This window comes from Furipterus horrens, unplaced genomic scaffold, assembly GCF_987537825.1.
Source record: "Furipterus horrens unplaced genomic scaffold, mFurHor1.1.pri manual_scaffold_3, whole genome shotgun sequence".
NCBI classification, from domain to species: Eukaryota; Metazoa; Chordata; class Mammalia; order Chiroptera; family Furipteridae; genus Furipterus; species Furipterus horrens.
In genome coordinates, this window is record NW_028327173.1 from 155,210,430 (window position 1) to 155,232,685 (window position 22,256).

Consider the following 22,256-nt stretch of genomic DNA (forward strand, 5'->3'; position numbering starts at 1 on the left):
CTGACCAGGACAGGAAGGAAGCAGAGAACAAGTATTAATTGTGTATGACCTGTGAGGCAGGCTTTGCATCAAGTGCCTTATACACAGCATCTCATTTTGTCCTCCCGACAGTGCTGACGTCATTGGCCACATCATTCAGGCAAGAAAAGGTTCAGAGAAGTGGTTTGCCTCACGTTACACTGCTAGAACATGGTAGGGTAAGAAATCTTCCTTCAAAACTTTTCTTTCTTTCTTTCTTCTCTACCATTTCATTCTTCTATGAAGTATGCCTATATGAATAAGACCTTTAAAGCCAAACTGAGGCAACTCATGCCTCTAAATGAGTAGTATTCCTGAAAGGTTAGATAATGTGGGGAAGTCAGATATTTATTCCAAATATGCCATTATTCAAATCATCGCTGATTATATGACTTGTATTAATCATCAAATAACAAAAGAGTTTATCATATTGACCAGAAGAGCTTCATTCAAAAATTTCAAATGAATCTCCATTTTCTATTTCTGAGAGGTCATAATTGAAATTGAAACTTCAGGACTCCTCAAAAACAAATACTCACATAGTCATCTGTGGCATCTTTGACAGCTGTCATAGTTATCACCAGGACCAAAGGCACAATGGTGGTAAACCAGGACAAGGAGGAGATTTCTGGAATCAACTGAAACAAATATTTTAAATAGTTAAGGGCTTTTAAATTTAGAAAATACATCTTCTAAATGTTGCCATTTAATTTTATAAGACTTGCCAGAAATTAATGAAATTGTATTTATTTGTACAAATGTAGAATGACTTTCTATAATAAGAGTTTGCATTCAGATATAAGATAAAGAAGAGAAGTATCATTGAATCACTTTTCAGACTGCCTAACAAAAAATATATAATTTTCTTAGCAAGTCAAGAAGTTGTCGTCGTCGGCAGCTGTCCGTCTCGAGAGACGATGGTGTAGCTTCTTAAGAGTCTATCTGCACCGCCGAGAATGGCTGTGCAGTCCGACTCAGGAGTGACACGGTATCTGTCTCCTCCCGTGTTGAATCGACATCTTGCGATGACGCTGGAGTGTCCTCTCCAGTGAAGCTGAAGCTACAGAGCCTGGGCAGGGTGATATGGAGCGTCTGCTGTTGCCCATGCAGCAGACCCCCCCCTCTCTTCGCAGCTGAAGGGTCCAAGGGAAAGACGGAGTCAATACAGCTTGGCTTCAGGTGCGCCGCAGGAGTTGCCGGTGTTGACTACAACGTCAAACCGCCTTAGGGACTCCGGCTCCGGATTTTCTGTCGGGGTTTACTCCCTTAGCCTTTCCCCTGAAGAGGTATGCCGCAAGGCAGCAGAGGTTTTTTGGAGTCAGAGTTTTCCTTCTCTGAAGTCAAGAAGTAAGCTTCTAGAAATCATTCACAGATGATGATCTTTGCCCAGGTAATAAACATCACCTGTCTTTTCTCAGTTTCTCATCTTAACTTTTAATAATTTTACCAACTCCTCACCAATTCCCAAAAAGAAATTCTGTAAGCATCTACCTTGAGGCAGACACTGTACAAAGAACTTTTTGTATATTTTGTCATTTGATGCTGAGAGAAGTTCATTGAGTTAGGCTCTGTACCAGCGTTGTTTTACACAAACCTGTAGGGTTTGTATTCCATGCAAATAGCACTCCAGTGCATGACACAGAATACATTGTGAGTGATGCCCCTGAGTCAGGAAAAGTTACAGCCCTGGGTAGCATTTTCCCATTGTATCAGTAAGTATCTGAGAGGTCAAGCAATTGGACCGAGAACATACTCTGATAAAATTTGAACCTTGGTCTGTGTGACTCCAAAGCCTTGTGCCTGTACTTCCAAAGCCACCCGCCTGAGAGAGACATTATGACAGTTGGCATGACTCTCTTAGACAGGTACTTTTCAAGTGGAGTTCAATTTGGAGCTGTTTCAGGGCCATCAGGCAGGGAACAGTTGGGTGGAGACAGTGTATGGAGATCAGGTCCCATTAAAACAGCTCTCAACTGAATCAATTTTATATGATAGCTTCCACATAAGATTTAAAGAATAAACAAACCTCTAAAGACTCTGAGGTACCAAGAAAAACATTGGACAGTTTGGCAGAAAAGCTGGATTCTAGTCCTAGTTTTATCACTAACTTGTGGTAAAAGTTTGATACATCATCTAATGTCTCTAAGACTAATTTCTTCTTCAACAAAAGAAAGGAAGCTGGACTAAACCATCCCAAAGGTCCCTTCTGGATATAAAATTCTGTGAACAAAAGGCTTTGGCCAGAAATAAGAAAGCCATTAAAGAACTGAGCTCAGAACTCTGGCATGGTATAAAGGATTATATGAAGAAACCAAAAGCAAATTCACAGAAAGACAAAGAAAGAAATCTAGGATTCTAAAGTCTCTTCAATAAATTGTAAATTTTACTTTCATCGCTTTTTTTTTTTTTCCTGTTTAGCATCCAGTTTTTCTCAATTAACCCTTCTCTTCTTAGGAAACCGGCCAAACCCTTCTCCTTCCAGTCCATGTAACCTTGGTGCACTCATTCCATCCTGGCTCCAGGTTGTGGCGTGTGATCTCGATAAAGACAATTGCATTACACTGTTGAGCCACAGTGATTGGTCTAGAGATAGAGGTGTAACTCAGCATGATTCAGTCAGACTAATGTCCCTCCCTGTCCTTCTCTCTCTTTCATATTGGAGTTGAAGCTGGGAGGATAAAAGTTTAAACCTTTCGGGGTCCGCCAGGTAGAAAAGGCCTGCCAGAGAATGAAACCAACACGAAGGAAAACAGAGGAAAGCGATGTCACATCCTGTTGGAACAGTTTGCCCATGAATCCAGTCATACATTAAATGACAGATGCTCATGAGTACATTCCCTTTTTGCTTAAAAATGAGACAGACTCATAGCTAGAGTGCCGGTAGATAGTTGTCGAGGGAAGTTGGGAGCCTGGGTGGGAGGGGTGGGCAGACTGAGCAAAAAAGGAAAAAGAAAAAAAGAGACAATAGCTCATGGATATGGACAACAGTACAGCGGTTGCTGGGCGTGGCGGGGTGGAGCAGGAGGAGGTGGTGGAAGATATAGGGGGATAAATGGTTATGGATAGAGACTTGACTTGGAGTGGTGAACACACAATGCAGTGTACTGATGTTGTGTTGTGGAACGGTGTGCCTGAAAGATGTCCAATTTTGTTAACCAGTGTTACCCCCAATAAATTTAATAAAAAGGAAAAAAAGAATTTAGGTTTCTGTCACCTACAACCAAACGATTCTTAATACAAATAATTATTCAACTAAAGAAAAATAGTACTCAAGCTACTAATTTAGAGGGCACACATCTAATCTATCTTCTTACTTCCTATAATTAGCACAGATTCCAGCACATTCTGAATTTACCACTTTAGTGTGATTAAATTACCCTAAAATAAATACTAAGTAAATAACTGGCAAATAGGAGTTTTTTATATGTATGTGTATTCTTTGACTTATGACTTTATCTTTCTAAAATATCAGGAAAAACTTAAATTTCATGTAGGCCCAAATTTTAGTCAAATGGGAGGAAAAAGCAATGTATTTAACTACCAATTAACCAATCAAAACTGTAAAAAAAAAAATCACTCTACAATGAAATAACATATAGCATACATCATTTTATATATGTGTAAATATGTCAGTGTTCTTAGGTGCAAATGAAATTTGCCAAATTAAGTTCCACAAACTATTACTCAGCTAGACTTGTTGTCTTCACTCTGCCAATACCCACACTGTCGACATGAGAGGGAGATAAAGAAAGGAGGGAGGTTGTGAACAGTAATTATTAGGCTCTGGTTTGGTTCAAATGGAGTGCAAGACTGCACTTTAAAATTACCTCAGTGTTTAAAATGATGAATGTCCTAGTTTTTACCCTAGCCCTCCCACATTTGTGAAGAGAAACAGCAATAATAACATTAAAAATCTGATAAAGATGGTTTAACCTAATTGTGAACATGTAGCTAAGTGAATTAACTTACTTTTTCAAATTACATGAATACTTTTAACAAACAGATGATGAAGAAGTACAACATAAACATTACCTGTAGAATCAGAAGAAAAAGGAAATAGGCATTTGCCACTCTTTGGAACTGTTCAAATAAATTAATTGGCAAGAAGGTGAGAATGTTGTACTTGGATGTGTGGATACGGTTATCCTGGAAAAGAAAGAGCATCATGTTAGTTTGGGGCAAGGCATTGTTCATTATTGCAAATAGCTCTAAAACTTACAAGGCTGAGCATGTGTTATACCACAGATACCACAGCAAGAATATAAGCGAGTTGTCTAGAAAATTTTTAAACTCTGTGGCCCAAGGTTTTCATTTTTCCTACGGAAACACACTCTTGAAACTAGGTGAAATTACTGTTCAATGCCATAAAATCACTGATGACTAAAAAAAGTATCAAGTGCTAAAGTCTGCCCCTGAGATTTTTTATTTTTACTCTTATGTATTCATTCAGATAATGCTTGAACACCTGCTATATGCAGACACTGAGCTCATGCTGGGGCCCATGAGGTTGGAACTTTGGGGATCATTTGATCCCCTTTACTAAAGTATGGCCCTTTTTATAACTCTGACAAGGGGCCCCTAGACTTCTCTTTGAAAGTCTTCTGTGATGGGAAACTAACCATCTTGCAAGGCAGCCTGTCTCCATTTCAGAATGGAGATTGCTAGAAAGGTTTTTATGATGAGAAACCCAGATCTGCCTCCCTGTAACTTCTTGACATATGCCAAATTCCATCACTGTGATAACGTAATCCAAACCTAAGCCCTTTGCATGTTGAAAAACTTCAAATTTTCAAAAATCACTCCCAGAGCTCCCCTAAATTTTCTCCACTCTGATCCAGACATTCTCGAACCCCTCAGCCATTCTCCATGACTTATTTTATAGACTTCTCTTCCTGATCAGCTTCCTCTAGATTTATCCCAATTTCTCTGCATCTCTCCTAAAACATGGTATCCAGAACCAAGCATATATTAAAATTTCAGTTCAGCTACTCCTTGTACAATAGAGACTTTGATGTTCTGTGTTCTGGTCTATGGAATTAACATGAGTTAGATTTTGTTAGCATTTTGGCAGTTATATCTCACTGTTTATTCATTTCGAGTTTTGATGAACTAAAAATCTAGATTATTTCTTCATAAATTACAATGAATCAGGTCTCCCCTTCCTAAGCATATGCAATTGATTTTTTAAAAATACTGATGTGCAGCTGCCCTGCAGGTGCCGGACCTGCTGGCACCACAGACGAGGCTGCCGCGCCTGTGACGTCAGGGCAGAGAGGGAGTGGCTATTTCTACGCTCAGTGCCCAGAACAGTGGGCACTAAGAATGGTTTGTAGCCGGACATCCAAAAAAAAAAAAAAATACTGGTTTGCAAGATCTTTCATACATTTCTATTATACAGGCCTAATAAAACTATTTACTCTTAAGTAAACTATCCCAAACAATTAAATATTCCTCCCAGCTCTGTGTTATCAAAAAATATTGAAACACATGACTTTTATTATTCCTCTAAAGCTATAGACTTTTTATTTAAAAGGACAGGGCTATAAGTGTCCTTCAATGGATGATTAGATAAAGAAGATGTGGTACATATATACAATGGAATATTACCCAACCACAAGAAAAGCTGAATTACTGCCATTTGCAACAACTTGAATAAATCCTGAGAGTATCATACTAAATGAAATGTCAGACAGAAAAGAACAAGAACCATATGATTTCACTCATATGAGGGTTATAAAACAAATAACAAAACAAATAAACTCATAGACACAGACAACAGAAGGGGGGCTACTACCAGAGGAAAAGGGAGGTGGGGGGAGAATGAAGAGTGTAAAGGGGATCAAATATATGGTGACAGGAGCCTAGACTTTGAGTGGTGAGCACACAATACAATATACAAATGATGGATAACAGAATTGTACGCTTGAAACTTATATACTGTTATTAACAAATATCACCCCATGAAATTGAGTTTTTTTTAATGAACAGGGCTGAATACCCCCACACATTTTAATTAAAGGAAAAAGGCTTTGGCGAACTACTAGAAATCTCTGCATAGGTTACCGTTAACATCTTTTTCAATTGTTTATGTAGAACATACTAAGTATGTTTTATTTAACCATTTCTAAATCCATCTAGCTATACTCTCATGAGAGCGTGAGAAATTTGGAGTCTTGTTGAAATTCAGAATCTGCATGCCCAAAGAGTTTCCATCCACTGATATTTTAAAACTGCAGTTAGTTGGTGTGCCTTGTTTTAAGTGAACATACACTGACTGCTCCTAATCACTGATACTCTTTAAAGAAAAAGTCATCTGTTAAATGAACATTTTTAACATTTACCAGGAATCAATCTGCCCAGCTCTGTGCAATACATTGTGAGAAAGTAAGAGAGGTGTCAAGAGAAGAATTTCCAGCTTAGCTGGTATAATGCATAGTAATGTCCTAAAAACTGTCCTGTAAGTTAATGATGACTATTTGCAATGAATTATCAATTAAAGAGCTGGCCTGGAAAGGAAAACTGTGAGAACTGTCATGACACATCTTTATGAAGGAGACTTGGAGAAGATAATAGGGAACAGGAAAGCTAAGGAGAAAAAGCAATTAACTAAAAGAATCACATATTTCTATTTTGGTTTTACATTTTTTCCTCTACGTTGAAACAAAAATAGAGGTTAAGCCTGTATCTTGCTAAAAGGACAGACTGAACATCAACTGTGACATTCAAAACCAAAGCAGGAATTACTTAAAAACTCTCCTACAAAACTGAATTCCACATAGGTGAACAGCTAATTGTGTGGTATAAAGTGATAATGCCAAACGGGGACTGTGACAATTTTCTCCTGTTTGCTTAAACTGGAGCAATGATTGTGTTTGTTCGACTGGCTCTGTTGTGACTTAGTCACAGATGATGCAAATCCTCACAGCTATGACTGAGAACAAGGAAGGAGGGCTCCCCCTACTGGAGATTCTCTACCCCTATTTACCCCTGTTTTTCAATCAAAAGGAAAAAAAAAAAAAGTTTTTGTTTCTACTGCTTTGCCTAACCAAGAATATGAGTATTGTTAAGACCTTAAATCAGGCAAATTAATATTCAGTCATTTTACTTGAGCCAGCCAACAGTCAAATTTTAGTATAATTCATTCCATAATACAGCACAGGATATCTTCTCCATGGTCCTCTTAGCTTTTCCACCATGGACCACTAAAAACATCCCAATCCAGAAGACAAGACGAGGAGGACAAGCATGAAGAGGAGAAAGAAGAGACAAAGTAGAAAGAATACATTTGGAGAATCCATTTAACATCTTTATTGCTGATGGAAGCCAGGGTGGAAGTCGTGGCTTTAGTTTGTTAGGTGGATGAGCCAGTTAACCAACCTCATGATGAGGTAGGCTTAACCATACAGGCAGAGGCAATCCCAGGCCATGGCAGACCTCCCACATAGTGGGTAAGAGCCTACTCGTAGAGTGCCATCAGAGACGACCTGCTCCCTGTAGGAAGCTCACTTCCAAGAGGAAGAGGGCAGAGCTAAGCTGAGAAGGCCCCGGTAGTCCTCTGAAATTGACACAACTCTGCCAAACCCCAGTAGAAACCCCTCCACCTGAAAAACAACATCAAGATAATTAAAAAGCATTGATCCTTTAAAATATGTCAGTATGAAGGCCCTCAGGTGGGCAGAAGACGGCACACTTGAGGATCTCAAAGAGCAACTAGGAGGCCTTACTACAGACATCAGCACTGAGGCTAGGGAGAGAAGTTCCTTGGAAGCTATGCTTTATTATAAGTGAAGAAGGAATTACAGAGAGGTTTTAAGCAAAGAAATAACTTGATGGATTCTAATTTTAAAGCATTCCCCTAGCTACAAGGTGGACAACAAACTAGAAATGATACAAGAATAGATGTGAGAAGACCAATGAGGACGTCTTTGAATTAGTCCAAGTGAGAGATGATGGGCAGCTTGGACCAGGGTGGTGGCAGAAGGGGTGCCAACAAGTAATAATAATAGTTATCAATTATTAGTATTGATATTTATCAAGCTTTTACTATGTCTACTGTTCTAAGAGCTTTACATTTCACAACTCATTTTATCCTCACACTATCCTTATGAAATAGGTACTAATATCCCTACTATACATAAGGGGAGTCCAAGGTTCAGAGAGATCAAGTAATTTGTGCAAGGTTACACAGCTTATAAGTGGTAGAACCAGGATTTGAACCCAAGCATTCTTCTTGCAGAGCCTGCCCTCTTCATCACTAATAGTCCCCCAATTTGGTGCAAAACAGATGTTTCTTCTGCTTTCAGAGCAGTCAGTCCTTGCTCTCTTCTTCACTCTGTATTTCTAGCCTGCTGCCACTTTCTTACCAAGGGAAATACTGTATATTACCTTTCCCTCTTTAGTCAGCCTTCTCAGTAAGAGTCCCAGTTATCTAGTGCCTGATGTATGATTACAGCTTCCTAGTATTCCCTCTCAACATTCCTCAAGAGTGTTTCTCTTGGCCGCTGACTCAGCTCAATGCAGGCACACAGTATAGCTAAACACGTCCTTAAATAAGCTTTCCAGTAGAAGCTGCAGTGGCCAGTGTCCTTTGCATTTTCAACACTGACAACTTGGTGTGGAGAAAAAAATAAAGTAAAAAGAAGTGTATGTTGTTCAGAAGTGAGCCATCAAATAAAATATTAATAAAAATGAAAAGCATGATTCTTGATACTGAGATCTGATTGTGTAATTTCACCGCTTAAGAAAACAAAGCAAATAGAAAATAATAAACACTGCAAACAGAGCTTTGGGGGAGTTTTCCTCAATTCTTCCACTGGCAAAATAAAGCTAATATTTCTTCCATATATAGGACAATTGTAGAGATTAAATCATAGATGCAAAAGTGTTTTTGCTAAGTTGAAATATTATACAAATATAGCATTTTGTGAGCCACCTCTAAAAAATTCAAATGACTTTAGGAAATCCAAGGTACTAGGAAGGATAACCGGGTATGCCACAGTAACAAATAACTCCAGAATCCTCATAGCTAAACACAGTAAGAGCTTGCTTCTTACTCATGCTACTACTTGTCCAATATCACAGTTACTCACAATGGACCAGCCACTTTCAAACACTTCCAATTATGGTACCAGAGGTAAAGAGAGAGCCCTGGAGGGTCTCACACCCACAAGTTAATGCTTTAACCCAAGTGCTTACAACTCATTGATCGGAAAAAAATCACCATACATCCAAAAGTCAGAAAGCCAGAAACACTAATGGACGTGACTAATGGCTACCACAACCAGAAAAGGAAATTAGCCCTACTTCTTAGAGACTGTGAGACACATTAACTACAAAAAATAAATGTCAGAAACCTACATCAGTGCTACACATCCAGTCCCCATTTGAATGTCGGGTATAACAGATATTGGACTCCCTGCCCTTCACCTTGGCTAACAGTGCTCCAAATGTTTTAGTCCTGTAGTCTGGATGAATTCAACACCCATCCACGACTCCAGTATCAGGCCCAGAGTAGTTTAAATCAACTACATGGCCCATCTCCTAATTACAATTTTGAATTCAGGAATTAGCACATGACTTATGTCAGTTCTGGAGATTTGCTGGAGATAAAAGGCTTTTTCTTTCCTACTGGATTCCAACCTGAAGCAAGTAGCACTAGGGGTATCTTGGGGCCAGAAGAGGGGATGCTGCCAAGAAGGAACCCTACACTGGAGATGGAAGGCTGAGAAATGCAGAGAGAGAAACTAGACTAAGCCTCTTTTGAGATTAACCATATCTCCGGACCTTTTAGTTCTGTTATCTGCTCATTTATTTTACTACACAAGTCAATATGAATTGATTTTTCTTTTACTCCCAACCAATCAAACACCAGGTAAGAGCATTAATAATATATGCAAGATCATTTTACATTTTTATATAACAGCTTATTTTTATCTCTATTATTTGCCTTAAAGAATGAGTCACAGAAGGCCAACCCCTAAATGCGCTCAGTGGTTGTCTGGGGACACTGCCTTCGTCTGTGAATCCCACAGGCCACCGCCCGGGAGCTTTCACAATGAGCACCACAGTTTCAGCACTATCAAATGATCTTCCCACATTTGATGAAACATGTTGATGCCATAACTTCTATTAAAAGTAACTGTCAGGACTTGAGGAGGGAAAGCCTTGCTTTCTTGCCACAAGAGCAGGCAGATGTAATATTGTTGTGGTACAATCTGAATTCCAGAGAAAAAAATAGTCATGAAGCCTAAGGGAGAGATTATCTCTAAACCATAAAACACAAACTCAGAAAAAACTGTGTCTGTAGACAACTTGCAGAAAAAAAGGAAGTGGCCTAAAGATACTTGCACCACTCAGGAAATATGTGAAATGCCCATGTTTATGCAAAGATTCCAAAAGAATGCATGTATGGGGCAGATGGAGATTTGGAGTCTAGTGCCGCAATTATACCAAGTAGAACCACAGCTTCTCAGTTTTGTCAAATGTTGCCCAGTTTGAAGTCCATTGCATTCAGGGTTGAGAGCCAAGAAAAGATAAGAGCACTCCTTTGAACACCATTGAGAGAGATGTCAAGCCGTAGAAGGGGCTTTACAGAGAATTGTCCATAAATGTTGGTTGCAATCAGCATCATGGTAACATTCTCCTGAGCCTGGGCTCTCCACTGTGAACAAAAACATTGTGGGAGGAAAAAAGCAAAGGGCACATTTCCCCCTACATTCACCTACTCCTTTGACTGAGGACCTTCTGTGCATCACGCACTGTGTCATTGAGCCAGGACTGCAGATATATTATAAATAAACAAAGTCCCTGTGCCCTGGAGCAAGCTGCATTATGTTTGTGGGGAATGAGGCAGGAATGAGCAGACAATAACGTTGTAAATTGATGACACCCTTTAAGTGATCAGTACTATGAAGAAAACAGCAACAGACCAGGAGCACCTGGCCTGCCAAGGCTCCCTTAGGAAGTTGCTTATTTGACTTCCCAGGTTAATGCAACCTCCAGATTACCCTATCTGATGAGACTGCTGGGGCATCAGTCACCCCAGGGGGTGCCCAAAATAATTCTTCAGGCTATCAGAAAAAGTGAGAACTCTTAGGTGTATATGAATTTTTTAACAAGTTTAAATTACTAATTTTTAATGCACAGATCATCTTTACCATATATGCATACATACACGTATATCAATGCTTACATATATACTTATATTTGTGTAAATAAATATATGTATAATGGAAAGGTGTTCTTTTTTACAAGTGGGGAACCTGCTCAAAAAAGTTTGAAGAATGCCAGATTAAGTATTGTTATGGACAGAGGAAATTAGTATGAACCACATGTCACCAAGTCTAGGACACAGAATGGAGAGTGTTTGGTTCTGTGTAGAAGGGTCTCTGTGTCCTACAATGACATCAGCTAACATGAACTGTCTCCCTATGTATGCCAAGCACTGTGCTGAGCACTGTTCATGCATCGTCTCAGGTGATCTCCAAAAAGTCCAGTAAGTTATTACTATTTCAGCACCACTTTACAAATGAGGAAACTGGGGCTTAGAGCAGCATGATGGTTGCCCATAAAAGCTACATTTCGTATACTCATGTGCTCTCCCAAATGGTGTTTCTTGGGAAATAAGTCAGAATCAAGGCATTTCTAGAATTGCTCTTGATCACTGAATTCTTTGCCTGGTGACAGAAAGAGCCTCTCTAAACTAAAACACGGTAAAGAGTGCACACTAATTCAATCAGCTAAAGCAGTCACTTTCAATCCTCTTAACAGTGGAAGAACATCACAGGACTTGTCTAGGGAGCTTCATTTCCCATCTAGACCTTGGAAATAGACTATGGCCAGGCGTGCTTCCTGGCCTCAGTCCCCGCCAAAGCAAATCAGAACCCTTGTTCTCTTTCCTACCCTCAGGCCTGGGTATAGTTTCCAGCATCTGACAGACTTTTCTAGGACTAGTAAATAGCTTATGAATAGTAATTTATCCACAAAAAAACTAATTCGGGGCAATTACCAGGGGAACAAATTAAATTTCCCACTGAGATTAATTTAATCACACTAATGTTTTTTTCTCCTGGGTGTTTAGATGCAAGCAACATATAAAGATTTTGAAATAATTCTAGATAAAATGTTAACTTTTGTTTTGTGACATATGAAAAAGGATTGAAACTACTCTTCAATTACACAGACAGACCTCTTATATGCTTCTCCAGAAAGATAAGAGGTAAAACAAAAGAAGGTATACAAAAGAGAAAAGAAAAAAACTCAAAGGTTGTATTTCAGTGGGACTTTGATAGAGCATCCCTAATGATTTGTTTGCCTCCTATTCTTGCTTTGCCAAAGCTCATCTGTGCTTGTAGATCAGCCACCTGCTGGGTAGCAGGCCCTTTGCTTTGATCCATTGGCCCACCTCATTCTAGGGCTCTAGAGACCTTGGATGACCAGAGTGAGCATTTCTTTGAGTTGATGTGGGGCTGGCTTGCTCAGGCCAATTTCCTGAACTACAACTGCATATGATCTCCTTTGTTTATTAGGACTAAAAATTAGACCATGTATGTGCAGTCTGGGACCTAAGCCAAATTTCAGGCAGGACCTCTGTGTTTGTGACAATAACAAAAACACAATGGAAAAGTCCAGTTAACAAGGAAAGGCACTGGTAAAGAATTTCCCTAAGGGCTGAGGGGTTATAATAAGACATTATAAATAGTCTAATCTTGCCTTTGACTCTACACCTTACCCTAGGGTTCTACACCAATAACACCAGCTCCGGGGTAACTGAAATTTTCTCCTGAAGCCCTGGGGATCAAATGGGAAGTGCATGTAGCTCTGAGACCCCACCCACTGCCAGGTGCTGGGGTAAGTGGGTCCCCTGGCCAACTCGTAAAGATGTCATCCTGAAACATTCCTAGCCTTTCCTGGTCTCCAGCCTCTTCTTACCCATAAATCTAAATTTAGACAAACTCATGTCACCTGGCTTTGTGTCATTTGTTTACTGAGTGGTTTTTGTTTAGGAGTAGAGGTGTTGAGAGATGCTCGAAGTTGCTAAGCTGACTTGGAACTGAGGTGCTTCCAACAGGAGCAATTCTAAGTACCAGGCTCCAGGGCAAGTTGCAGTGGACATTTATTTATTGAATAGTTAATGATCCACCCAAGCATCACTGGGGCAGCCAGCTAGGAATAACAGTGAGTGCACAAAGCTTCTTTGGAACAAAGCAGACCAGATTCTTTCCCCTATTTCCTAAATGAATAAACGAATGAATGAGGGACTCCTGGCTGCAGCACCCACACCTTCTGTACCATCTCATCCCACTTCCTTCATATTCCTCCTCCCCAGTGCGTTCCTCTTCCACACTTCTCCTTCTCAACAAATCACACTTCAAACTTAAGATGCATAAATTAAGAAGAAAGATTTTCCTTGCAAGTCTTGTTTCAGAAAAGATTCAAGAACTTCTTGAAGACATTTTTCTCCAAAAAAAAAAAAAAAACGAAGTCACATTCACCATAAAGAAACAATCCTGGAGAACATTACGCTAAGCAAAATAAGCCAGTCAGAGAAAGACAAGCAACATATGATTTCACTTATATGTGGAATCTAATGAACAAAATAAACTGACAAAATAGAACCAGAGGCATGGGTGGATACATGGAACACACCAACAGATCTCAGAGGGTAGTGGGGCAAGGAGCGGGTACTGGATTAAAAAAGGGTGCAGGGATTAGCCCAAGAACAGATATGCATGGCCCATGGACACATAACAGTGTGACAAAGGCCAAGGGAAGGTGTGGGGGACTGGGTGGAAGTGGGCAAGGGTGCGGGTGGGGGAAATGGGAGATATCTGTAATAGTGTCAACAAGAAAAAAGAAAAAAGAAAAGAAAAAGAGAAATAACAACCCAGTTAATAAGTACTTGGGTAAATGCCAACTGTCCTAGGAGATATTTGAGTATTAGAAAAAAGTAAGGGCTTGGCATCCTGAATGACTTCAGAAAAATATCCCTTAGTCCCTCCAATCTTCAGTTTCCCCATCTGTAAAATATGGGTGATAGTACCTACCATGCAAACTTGTGAAAGTCAAATGAGGTAATGCATATGAAGCACTAGTACTGTGCTTGATAATTAAATACTTTTCCTCCTCACCTCCTTAAAATCTTCAGGGTACTCCTAACTAAAGTAAGACTAGAGGATGGATCCAGTGCTTCTGAATTCAAATGTTTTATTCATAAAAGTGTATAGGAATCACATGGAGGTTTTGTTCAAAGGTAGATAATGACTTAGTAGTTGTGTATTGGGTCCTGAGATTCTGCATTTCTAACAACAATTCTGGACTAAATCCTGTGGACCAGCTTGAAGAAGCAAAGTGCTAGATGGTCTCTTAAGAGTTTGGATAAGCATGCATGTCTGTGACATTAGAAAGGTTGCATGCATTTTTAAAAGTCTATATAAATAATTCAGTTATATTAGTACAAATCCAAAAAAGTCCCATTTGTTCCCTATAGATTATGAACCTTGAGAGATATTTGACTTTACCACTAGACCATGGAGCTGAATTAATGTCACAGGGGAAACACTGAAATGTCTTACTTGCATCAAGACTTAGACCACAACAACAAAGTGTTCTTGACTCAGCTGAACATATTTTTCTAGATTTCTTCTCCCTCAGTCCTTGGGGAAATACATTGAATGAAAAGAAGTATCACACATTCTCAATTTAAGCTCTAGCTAATAAAAAGACTAGATCAAACATAAAGCTGGAAAATAAAGGACCATGGGGGAAACTCAACAGGTATGTGGAGGCAAGAGGAACATGACAGGTGAGGAGAAGAATTGGGGGGTGAGTGACACCTCCTTTTTAAAATGATAAAATGCACAATACTGATTGTTTGCACAGGCGATAGCATCTAAGACCTGTATCAGGAATTTATTTATAATTATTTGTTCATAAAATGTAAATTCAGAACTATTCCCTAGTATCAAAGTATTATAAGTATTGATTTTTAATAATCACAAATATAAATTTAATGAAAATTTTTTTTAATTCAACTACATTTTATATTCAAAATATTCAATTTTAGTATATCCCAGAAGTGATTTTGTGTGAGCTCATAATTTTCTTCAGTCAGTTAAGGTTGATATGGGTTTACAGGTGACTGGCACTTGGCTTTCCGAGTAGCCAAATTGTTTCCCAAATCCAGACATGGATTCAAGTGCAGTAGAAATTGGTAGGTTTACAAATCAAGTTAGATCATTTTTATACTATATAAATGCAACATGGTACTTTACCATTCTTCCACATTTTTAAAAGATATTTATTATCAATTGAACAAATTTAAGAAGAGATTCATCTCTCCCTGGCTGGTGTGGCTCAGCTGGTTAAAGCATCATCCTGTAACCAAAAGGTTCTGGGTTTGATTTCCAGTCAGGGCACATACCTAGATTGTGGTCCAATCCCCAGTCTGGGCACAGAAAGGAAGCAATCAATCAATGCTTCTCTCTCTCCCTTCCTCTCTCCCTCCCCCTCTCTCTAAAAGCAATGAAAAAATGTCTTCAGGTGAGAATTTTTAGAAAGGAAAGGGAAGGCAAGGCAAGGCAAAGAAAAGAAAAGAAAAGAAAGGAAAAGATAAGAATTCATCTCTTCTTACAAAATTGTCTTCCTTACCCAAATATAGTGAAAATGCTAATTAAAGTTTAATAGTACTCATTTTCATACTTAATATTACAAATTCTTATACTGTTATTTCATTTATGCATATAAAATAATTTCAAACTCCCAAAAGGATAGTAAATTTCAGAGAGACAAAGACCTGACTTTATGCTTTTTCAAGTTTCTAAAGCATTTAACAAAGTGATAAACACTTACTAATTACTCAATACAAGGCTGATAAACCCAATTAGAAAAAATACAGAATAATACAGAGGGGAAAAGCAATTCTATTTATCAGAAGAAAACATGAGCGAATATAATTGTTAGTACTTCACAACACAAACCAGTTATTTCTAGTATGTAACTAGAGAAGTACTGTTGCCAAAGAAAGATAGGCACTAGCATAAATATAGATTTTTCACATTTTATAGCACAATATTCTCATAAAGTTTATTAACTTGACCAGAGAGCAAGGAAGGAAAAAAAAATCAAACATTCCTTTAGCTTATTTTCTTACCTAGAAAAGTCTGAACAATGCTTTCTTTGCAAAACATTATGAAGTTCAGACCATTTATGCTTCTAACCTCAAAAATGTCTTGCTTAAAACAATGGTGTTTTGTGGCATTTGTTCTAGAAGAGTGTTTAAAACATCACAACATGAGACTAAGTGGTTTGCAAGAATCATAGCAACATGACTTGGAAAAGATCTTCAAAGTTCAATCATTCACTCTATTCTTTTCCTTCCATATAGAAGTCATCTAAACAAGCTCTGCGATAGATTAATTTTTTTAAAGGCTCCTGCATATTAGGAAAGTGCAATAACATAACATAAAATAGGATGGAAGCAAGGAAGTTAATTACACAAACAGGAAATTACAGTAGTTAAATCAATAAGATATAATGATTAATGGCCCAGTGGCAATCTGTAGGGAGGTATCTCGTGATGAGGCACATAGCTGTCTTTGATTATGTTGTACTCAATATTTTTATTGATAACTCACATCATGATTCTTAATCCTGATTGCTCATTAGAATCACCCTAACTTACAAAAATACCAATGCCCGGACTCTGATTCAATTGGCCCATTGGACCAGGTATCAGTGAAGATCCAGAAGACATGCTCATCAAGTCCACATGTGACACAATGAAAGGGATAATTTAATGATAGAATAAGTCCCTGGTGTATGCCAAATTCTATGACAAGTAAGATACAGAGAAAAACATAACAAATTCCTTGTCACTAATGATGAAAATGAGATGTAGTGTGAGATTAATAAAGTCAAAAATCACCAAAATGCTAGTGCTATCTTAGGCTGCATTAATAATTCTTCTACTTCAAGCTGGTCAAATAACTTTTGAAATATTGTGTTTGACTATGGAACAACTCACTTTCAGAGGTTATAGAAAAGCTGAAGCTCTTTGAAAAGAAGAAAAATTGGAGGTGATTGTCCTAGAGATTGGTCTACTCAGTGAACCCAAGTTTGATATTTTAAATATAAATTATCAAAAAAAATTGTCACATTAAACAAGGCGACATGTTGGCTCTGCTTTGGTCTCAGAAGAAATGCTAAACTAATGCATAATAATGCAAGAGAAGATTGATGTGGCCCAATTGATGGGAAAACTGTTTAAAATCAAAACTATCCAAAGATAGAAAAGGCTGTTTGGGGAGGCAGTGAGTTCCCCTCCTCTTGTGGGATATAAACACATACTGGATAGGTAGTCAGTAAGAATTCTATAAAGACTAATTCCACACTGAGATTCTACCATGAACTTCAGCTAACTTAACAGTACCAGAGAAGGCAGTCAGGTTTGCTATAGAACAGCTCTTCTTCCCTGTACTTTTAGACTATTGATACAAAATGATGTCACCATCTGCAACATGTCTTACATTGCACATGAACAGCCACAGCTATAATGATGTGATTTTGATTCACAGAAAGCTTGACAACCAAGGAGCAGGTATGAAACTCAGGATGTAAAGATAGAATAGCAGCAGCTAGAGGCCTAGATCACTGATCTAGATATAAGAATCTGGTCATCCTTTGCTTAACTTTTCAAAGAATAGTTTTTCACCATTCAAGCCAAAACATTCTTACAAAGACATGTACACCTTCTCAAACTACATTACCTACCTGCACACATATATACATTTATATATGTGGCCCCTAATCAACTCCTAGAATCATTTTTTAAAGTGTTTTCAAATTTGAATTTAATGCCTACAAAGCTTACTTTTGTAAGAAACTACATGGAAAGCCAGATAAAAAATGCAACAGAAATCTGAGCATTGCTTTTGTAATAGTGCACATGAATGTGAGACTACATTTTTAACACAGATAATCTGATTAATCTTTCAGCTACAAAATGTAAAATATTATAGTTACCATCTTTTAATAATATGATTCACAGAACCAAACTATTTGGTCCAGTAAAGAAAATGACAAAACAAGATCAAAAACCACTTTGAGACAGTTGAAGTTGGTGGTTTTTCTGTTAACCTCTCAACCGTTAGTGAACTTGCCCAATTTTATCCACATGGTTGATTTATGGATTACTCGCGTAATCCATTTGCCAACAACAACAACAAAAAAAACCTGCATTTGCAGTTCTTTCTTCACACAGGAAGTTACTTTTCTTCCTGTTCCATCTTTTCGTTCTCAGTCTTAGTTTAAATCTATTTCACTATAGCCAGGCTATAACACAGCTCCAAAATTCTAAAATCAAAATTAGCCTATTAACTCTTCTCATTCCAATTATATAGTGCTTGTAAACATTAATACTATACTATCCATATTTCACAAGTCAAATACATAGTCTAAGAGTTTATAAATTAAGTTCACACTTTATTAACTCTGAAAATGTCTTATACAAGATACTGCCCCCCAGTAAGAACTTGTGGACACAGTTCTATATACAAAAATAATTCGGTTTCTCTGCTGTGTTAAGCATGTAATTTAAGGAAACTTCAGAGATTACTGAGAACAAAAATCTTAGCCCACTGAAGATTGATAGAAAGTGTCTATCTGTGAGATTTAAAATGTTCTCTTTTTAAAAAACCACCAGAATACATAACCTCTGTACAAAGAAAAATATAAAAACTCCAGTTGACCATGTTTGATCACACTGTGTAATTTAGAATGAAATATCATTGGTTAAATTACTCATCCCTTTGACAGCATTAATTTGTGAACTAACGTTGGTTTGGCTGCATTTATGGTACAAGGTCTCATTTTTTAAAGTGGCACCAATTTTCCCTAAGTGTAACAGCACTCTATTTTTAGCAGCAATTAGATTTTAAAGGTTAACAATTGGTAAAACAAATGTATAACTATACTCATTTTCTATTTTATATTCACCAGTTACAAAAGGCTCATGTCCACATACAGAGTGACCTTGCCCTCATCCCCCACCCCATGTCTTATTCAAAGGTTTTCCCTCCCACCTCATTTCTGGCCTTCTTGAGGAAGTATAGGGGTTTCAGACAAGTTAGCTATGTATTTTAGATAGAATTCTTGATTTTAATACACATAAAAACAAGTATAAGACAAAATAATTCTTTGTTCGGGTATGTTCTAGTGCCCTAAAAGTTAGTTATTTGATAAATAGTACCAAATGACAAGCTATAAAAGATGAGATATTCTAAAGTTTGTAACAGCTGAAAAGCACTAAGGTTATTTTAACAATGAGGCGGTCGAGGTTACAGACTCCAGACCTACGTGTGGTTGTTGGTAACCAGTAAGTTTAACTGAAGAGGTGTCACTAAATTCAAAAACTGAAAATACATTTTTAAAAAGCAATTTACATTGAGTAGAAAGTTGTTCTCAGGTATTCCGGCTAAAGAGAGATTTTGAACAAAGGGAATTGGCACTGGGCGTACTAACTCCAATTCCATGAATCCAGATTTCATGATAAGATGATGTATTTGCTACATGTGTTTTGCTTACAATACTTCCCCAAAACTTGCCAACTCTATACAGTTAGAAGTTTGTGTTAAAGGGTTATTGAGAAATAGAGGAATTATGCTAGTGACATAATGCCAGTTGTGAAAATTGGGACAAATGAGTTGACAAATTATTGAAAATAGCAAATTCAGTCCTCTGTCAAAATAGTTATTGAGCCATACAGAAATAGTCCAAATATGGAATTTATGAATTAAAATTGTGATCCTATGAAACAAGTTTTCAGACGAATGGATTTCTTTAATACCAAAAATTATCTTTGTAAGTTCACACAATAAAAAGAATTGTTGAATACATTAATGCTGTGAATGAGAAAACAATTTGGGGGGGTGAAATATAGGGTTTTTTAACTATCTTAACATGCCATTTTAGAACATTTAGGAATAAGAATTCAGAAGCTAAAGCAAAAGGTTAAAACAGATCAAACAAATTAAGGAAACAAGGAATCAAACATCTACTTAGCCAAAGAATAACACTCTTTAAATAAATCAGATGTCAAAAAGATAAAATATTTATACTTGTAAACTCTTGAATCCAGAATGAGAATGAATTTGAGAGATATCCAAAAATTATCTTTTCTCCTATAAGGAAATTATTTACAAAGGAAAAATAAAAACTTCTGTCATATAGACATAGAACAATTTACACAGATACTAACAGCCCACAAAACAGAAGGCATTTTCAATGTTTGCTAACAGGCCACTGTTACTATGGTAATGCCCCAACATACATACATACATACATACATACATACACACACACACACACACACAGCTACAACTAACAACCAAAACCTATAAAAAATGCAAGGTACTTGCACTTTCCACAACTAATTCCAACTTGTCACAATGTTTGTCATCATCTGTACTTGAGTTGGCGTATAAATTACTTTGGTTATCAGGCCTGTTGATGAAGATCTGTAGCACATTGGCAGTGCAACTATGCTGCTCATGAAGGAAAGAAAGAGAAGCCCAAATTTTCCATCAGGCTGGGGATTAGTGCAGGACTGGGATGTGTCCCAACATGTTCCTATCCAAAGAGTCTCCCAAAGAAAAGATTTACTTTTACCTTTCCACGGACTTTATGTACTTGGAGAGTCAAAATATGTGAGAAGAGTAGTTCAAAAATGCTTCATTTCAGTCGGCCTGAAAGCTTTTACACTATTTCTCTCCTTTGTATTACAAACTCTTAATTGAGTGTACTATACTCTACTCCTTTCGTTCTGACATTTTTTCCTGTCCTTTGACTTCCAAATCCCAACGTTTTAAAAAAAATGAGACCTACTTTCTCTAGAGGGTGTCCCATTGCTTCCTTCTGATTGAAAGATGTTTTTCCTTAGTTCTGAACCTCATGGGCACCGAGCATCAGATGCAGGATTACCCAGCCTCTGCTTCCTGAGAGGCTCCTTTCCCCACTGCCTTCTCTGTTCTCAATCCTTGCTGCTCTCTGCTCGTTTCTTGGGCTCCCTCCCTCCCTGTCTCTAACTAACTGAGAGTTTTCACCCCAACATGCCTCCATTCAGTCATCACTCCTTAACAAGTTCTATTTTTCTCTCAGCTTTAAGTACTTCTTTCCAATTGATATCCCTAATCTATAGCTCTAACCTCACCCAAGTTACATTCCATAATTACCTGGACATTCCACTTAACTATCTAATCTAGTTAATCTGGAGGGCAATACAATCCTTTTTCACTTTGTGACTCCTCAGCTCCTGAAACATTTATTACCTCATATTAAAACTCTTTTTTTTAAATAATCTAGACTCATGTACCTGAGACACACACCTCATCACTAATTAGGTCCTAGAATACAGGGTTTTGCTGTCTCTCCTATGTAACTGCAGTGATACAAATAGACAAACAAGGCTAGAATCACTTCCCAATTCTGGCAACACTTCCTGAAACACTTTCACTCACCTTGAGCCTCATTTCCCTAAAACTTACAGCCACATCACAACAATTAGAATTTAGCATTGCCTTTTCATTATTTCCTATTGTCAAGTTCTTTCTGATGTACTGTTCATCCCTTCTTGAGTAAATTATATATGCTCCTTGAAGGCTGAGAGCAAAATTTATATCCACTCTGTTAATAACCTCAGTAGCTCTCAACACATCGCCAGTCTAAGCAGAAAGGGCCTTCTAATGTGAAAGAACCATAATTCTGCTACCCTGAAGATGCTTTTGATTTTAAGTGTTAGTTAAAAAGCAGAAGACTCAGAAAGAAACTTTGACCCTTCCCCTCTTCCTACCCAAGAGATTCAGATGCGAAACATGCTTCAAGAAGGAGATTCAATGTGGTAAACAAAGGGCTTCAGGCGTGTGCCAATTAGCTAGATACCCTTTGTGTCCCATTGCTTCTGAGCCGCCAGTCAAAGATCTTCCTGCCACATGTGCTGGACTCTTCCTCAACTACCTGTAAATTGCCCATACTCACTTCTGAAATTTAATACCATACCTCCCTCCCTTTCTCTTTTGTCCAAAATGTCTTACATCCCCAATGTTCCTTCACGGTCTTTGGAATTGTTATGGAATGATCATGTCTCTATGAATTCCCTGTGTGCTTCTATTAAACTTATTCTTCTGTTAATCTTTCTCCCTTAATTTGGTTATTAGGCCAGACAGTATGCAATACATTTGCTTTGC

The 22,256-nt window shown here is 37.9% G+C and overlaps 1 protein-coding gene and 1 non-coding gene across 4 annotated transcripts in view; one reads left to right on the forward strand and one right to left on the reverse strand.

Annotated features, from left to right (window-relative positions):
• ATP8B4 (ATPase phospholipid transporting 8B4 (putative)) overlaps positions 1 to 22,256 on the reverse strand; it is a 247,568-nt gene that overhangs the window by 182,848 nt on the left and 42,464 nt on the right. For all 3 annotated transcript variants that reach the window (XM_090270585.1, XM_090270584.1, XM_090270583.1), the window contains 2 exons: positions 4,051 to 4,164; positions 558 to 656 (listed from right to left, as the gene is read on the reverse strand). In XM_090270585.1, coding sequence (XP_090126711.1) covers positions 558 to 656; positions 4,051 to 4,164 — 213 coding nt within the window. The remainder of the gene's footprint in view (positions 1 to 557; positions 657 to 4,050; positions 4,165 to 22,256) is intronic.
• On the forward strand, positions 5,233 to 5,361 carry LOC150016462 (small nucleolar RNA SNORA43). The gene has a single exon (XR_016510318.1). It is a non-coding gene; the product is annotated as a small nucleolar RNA SNORA43 (small nucleolar RNA).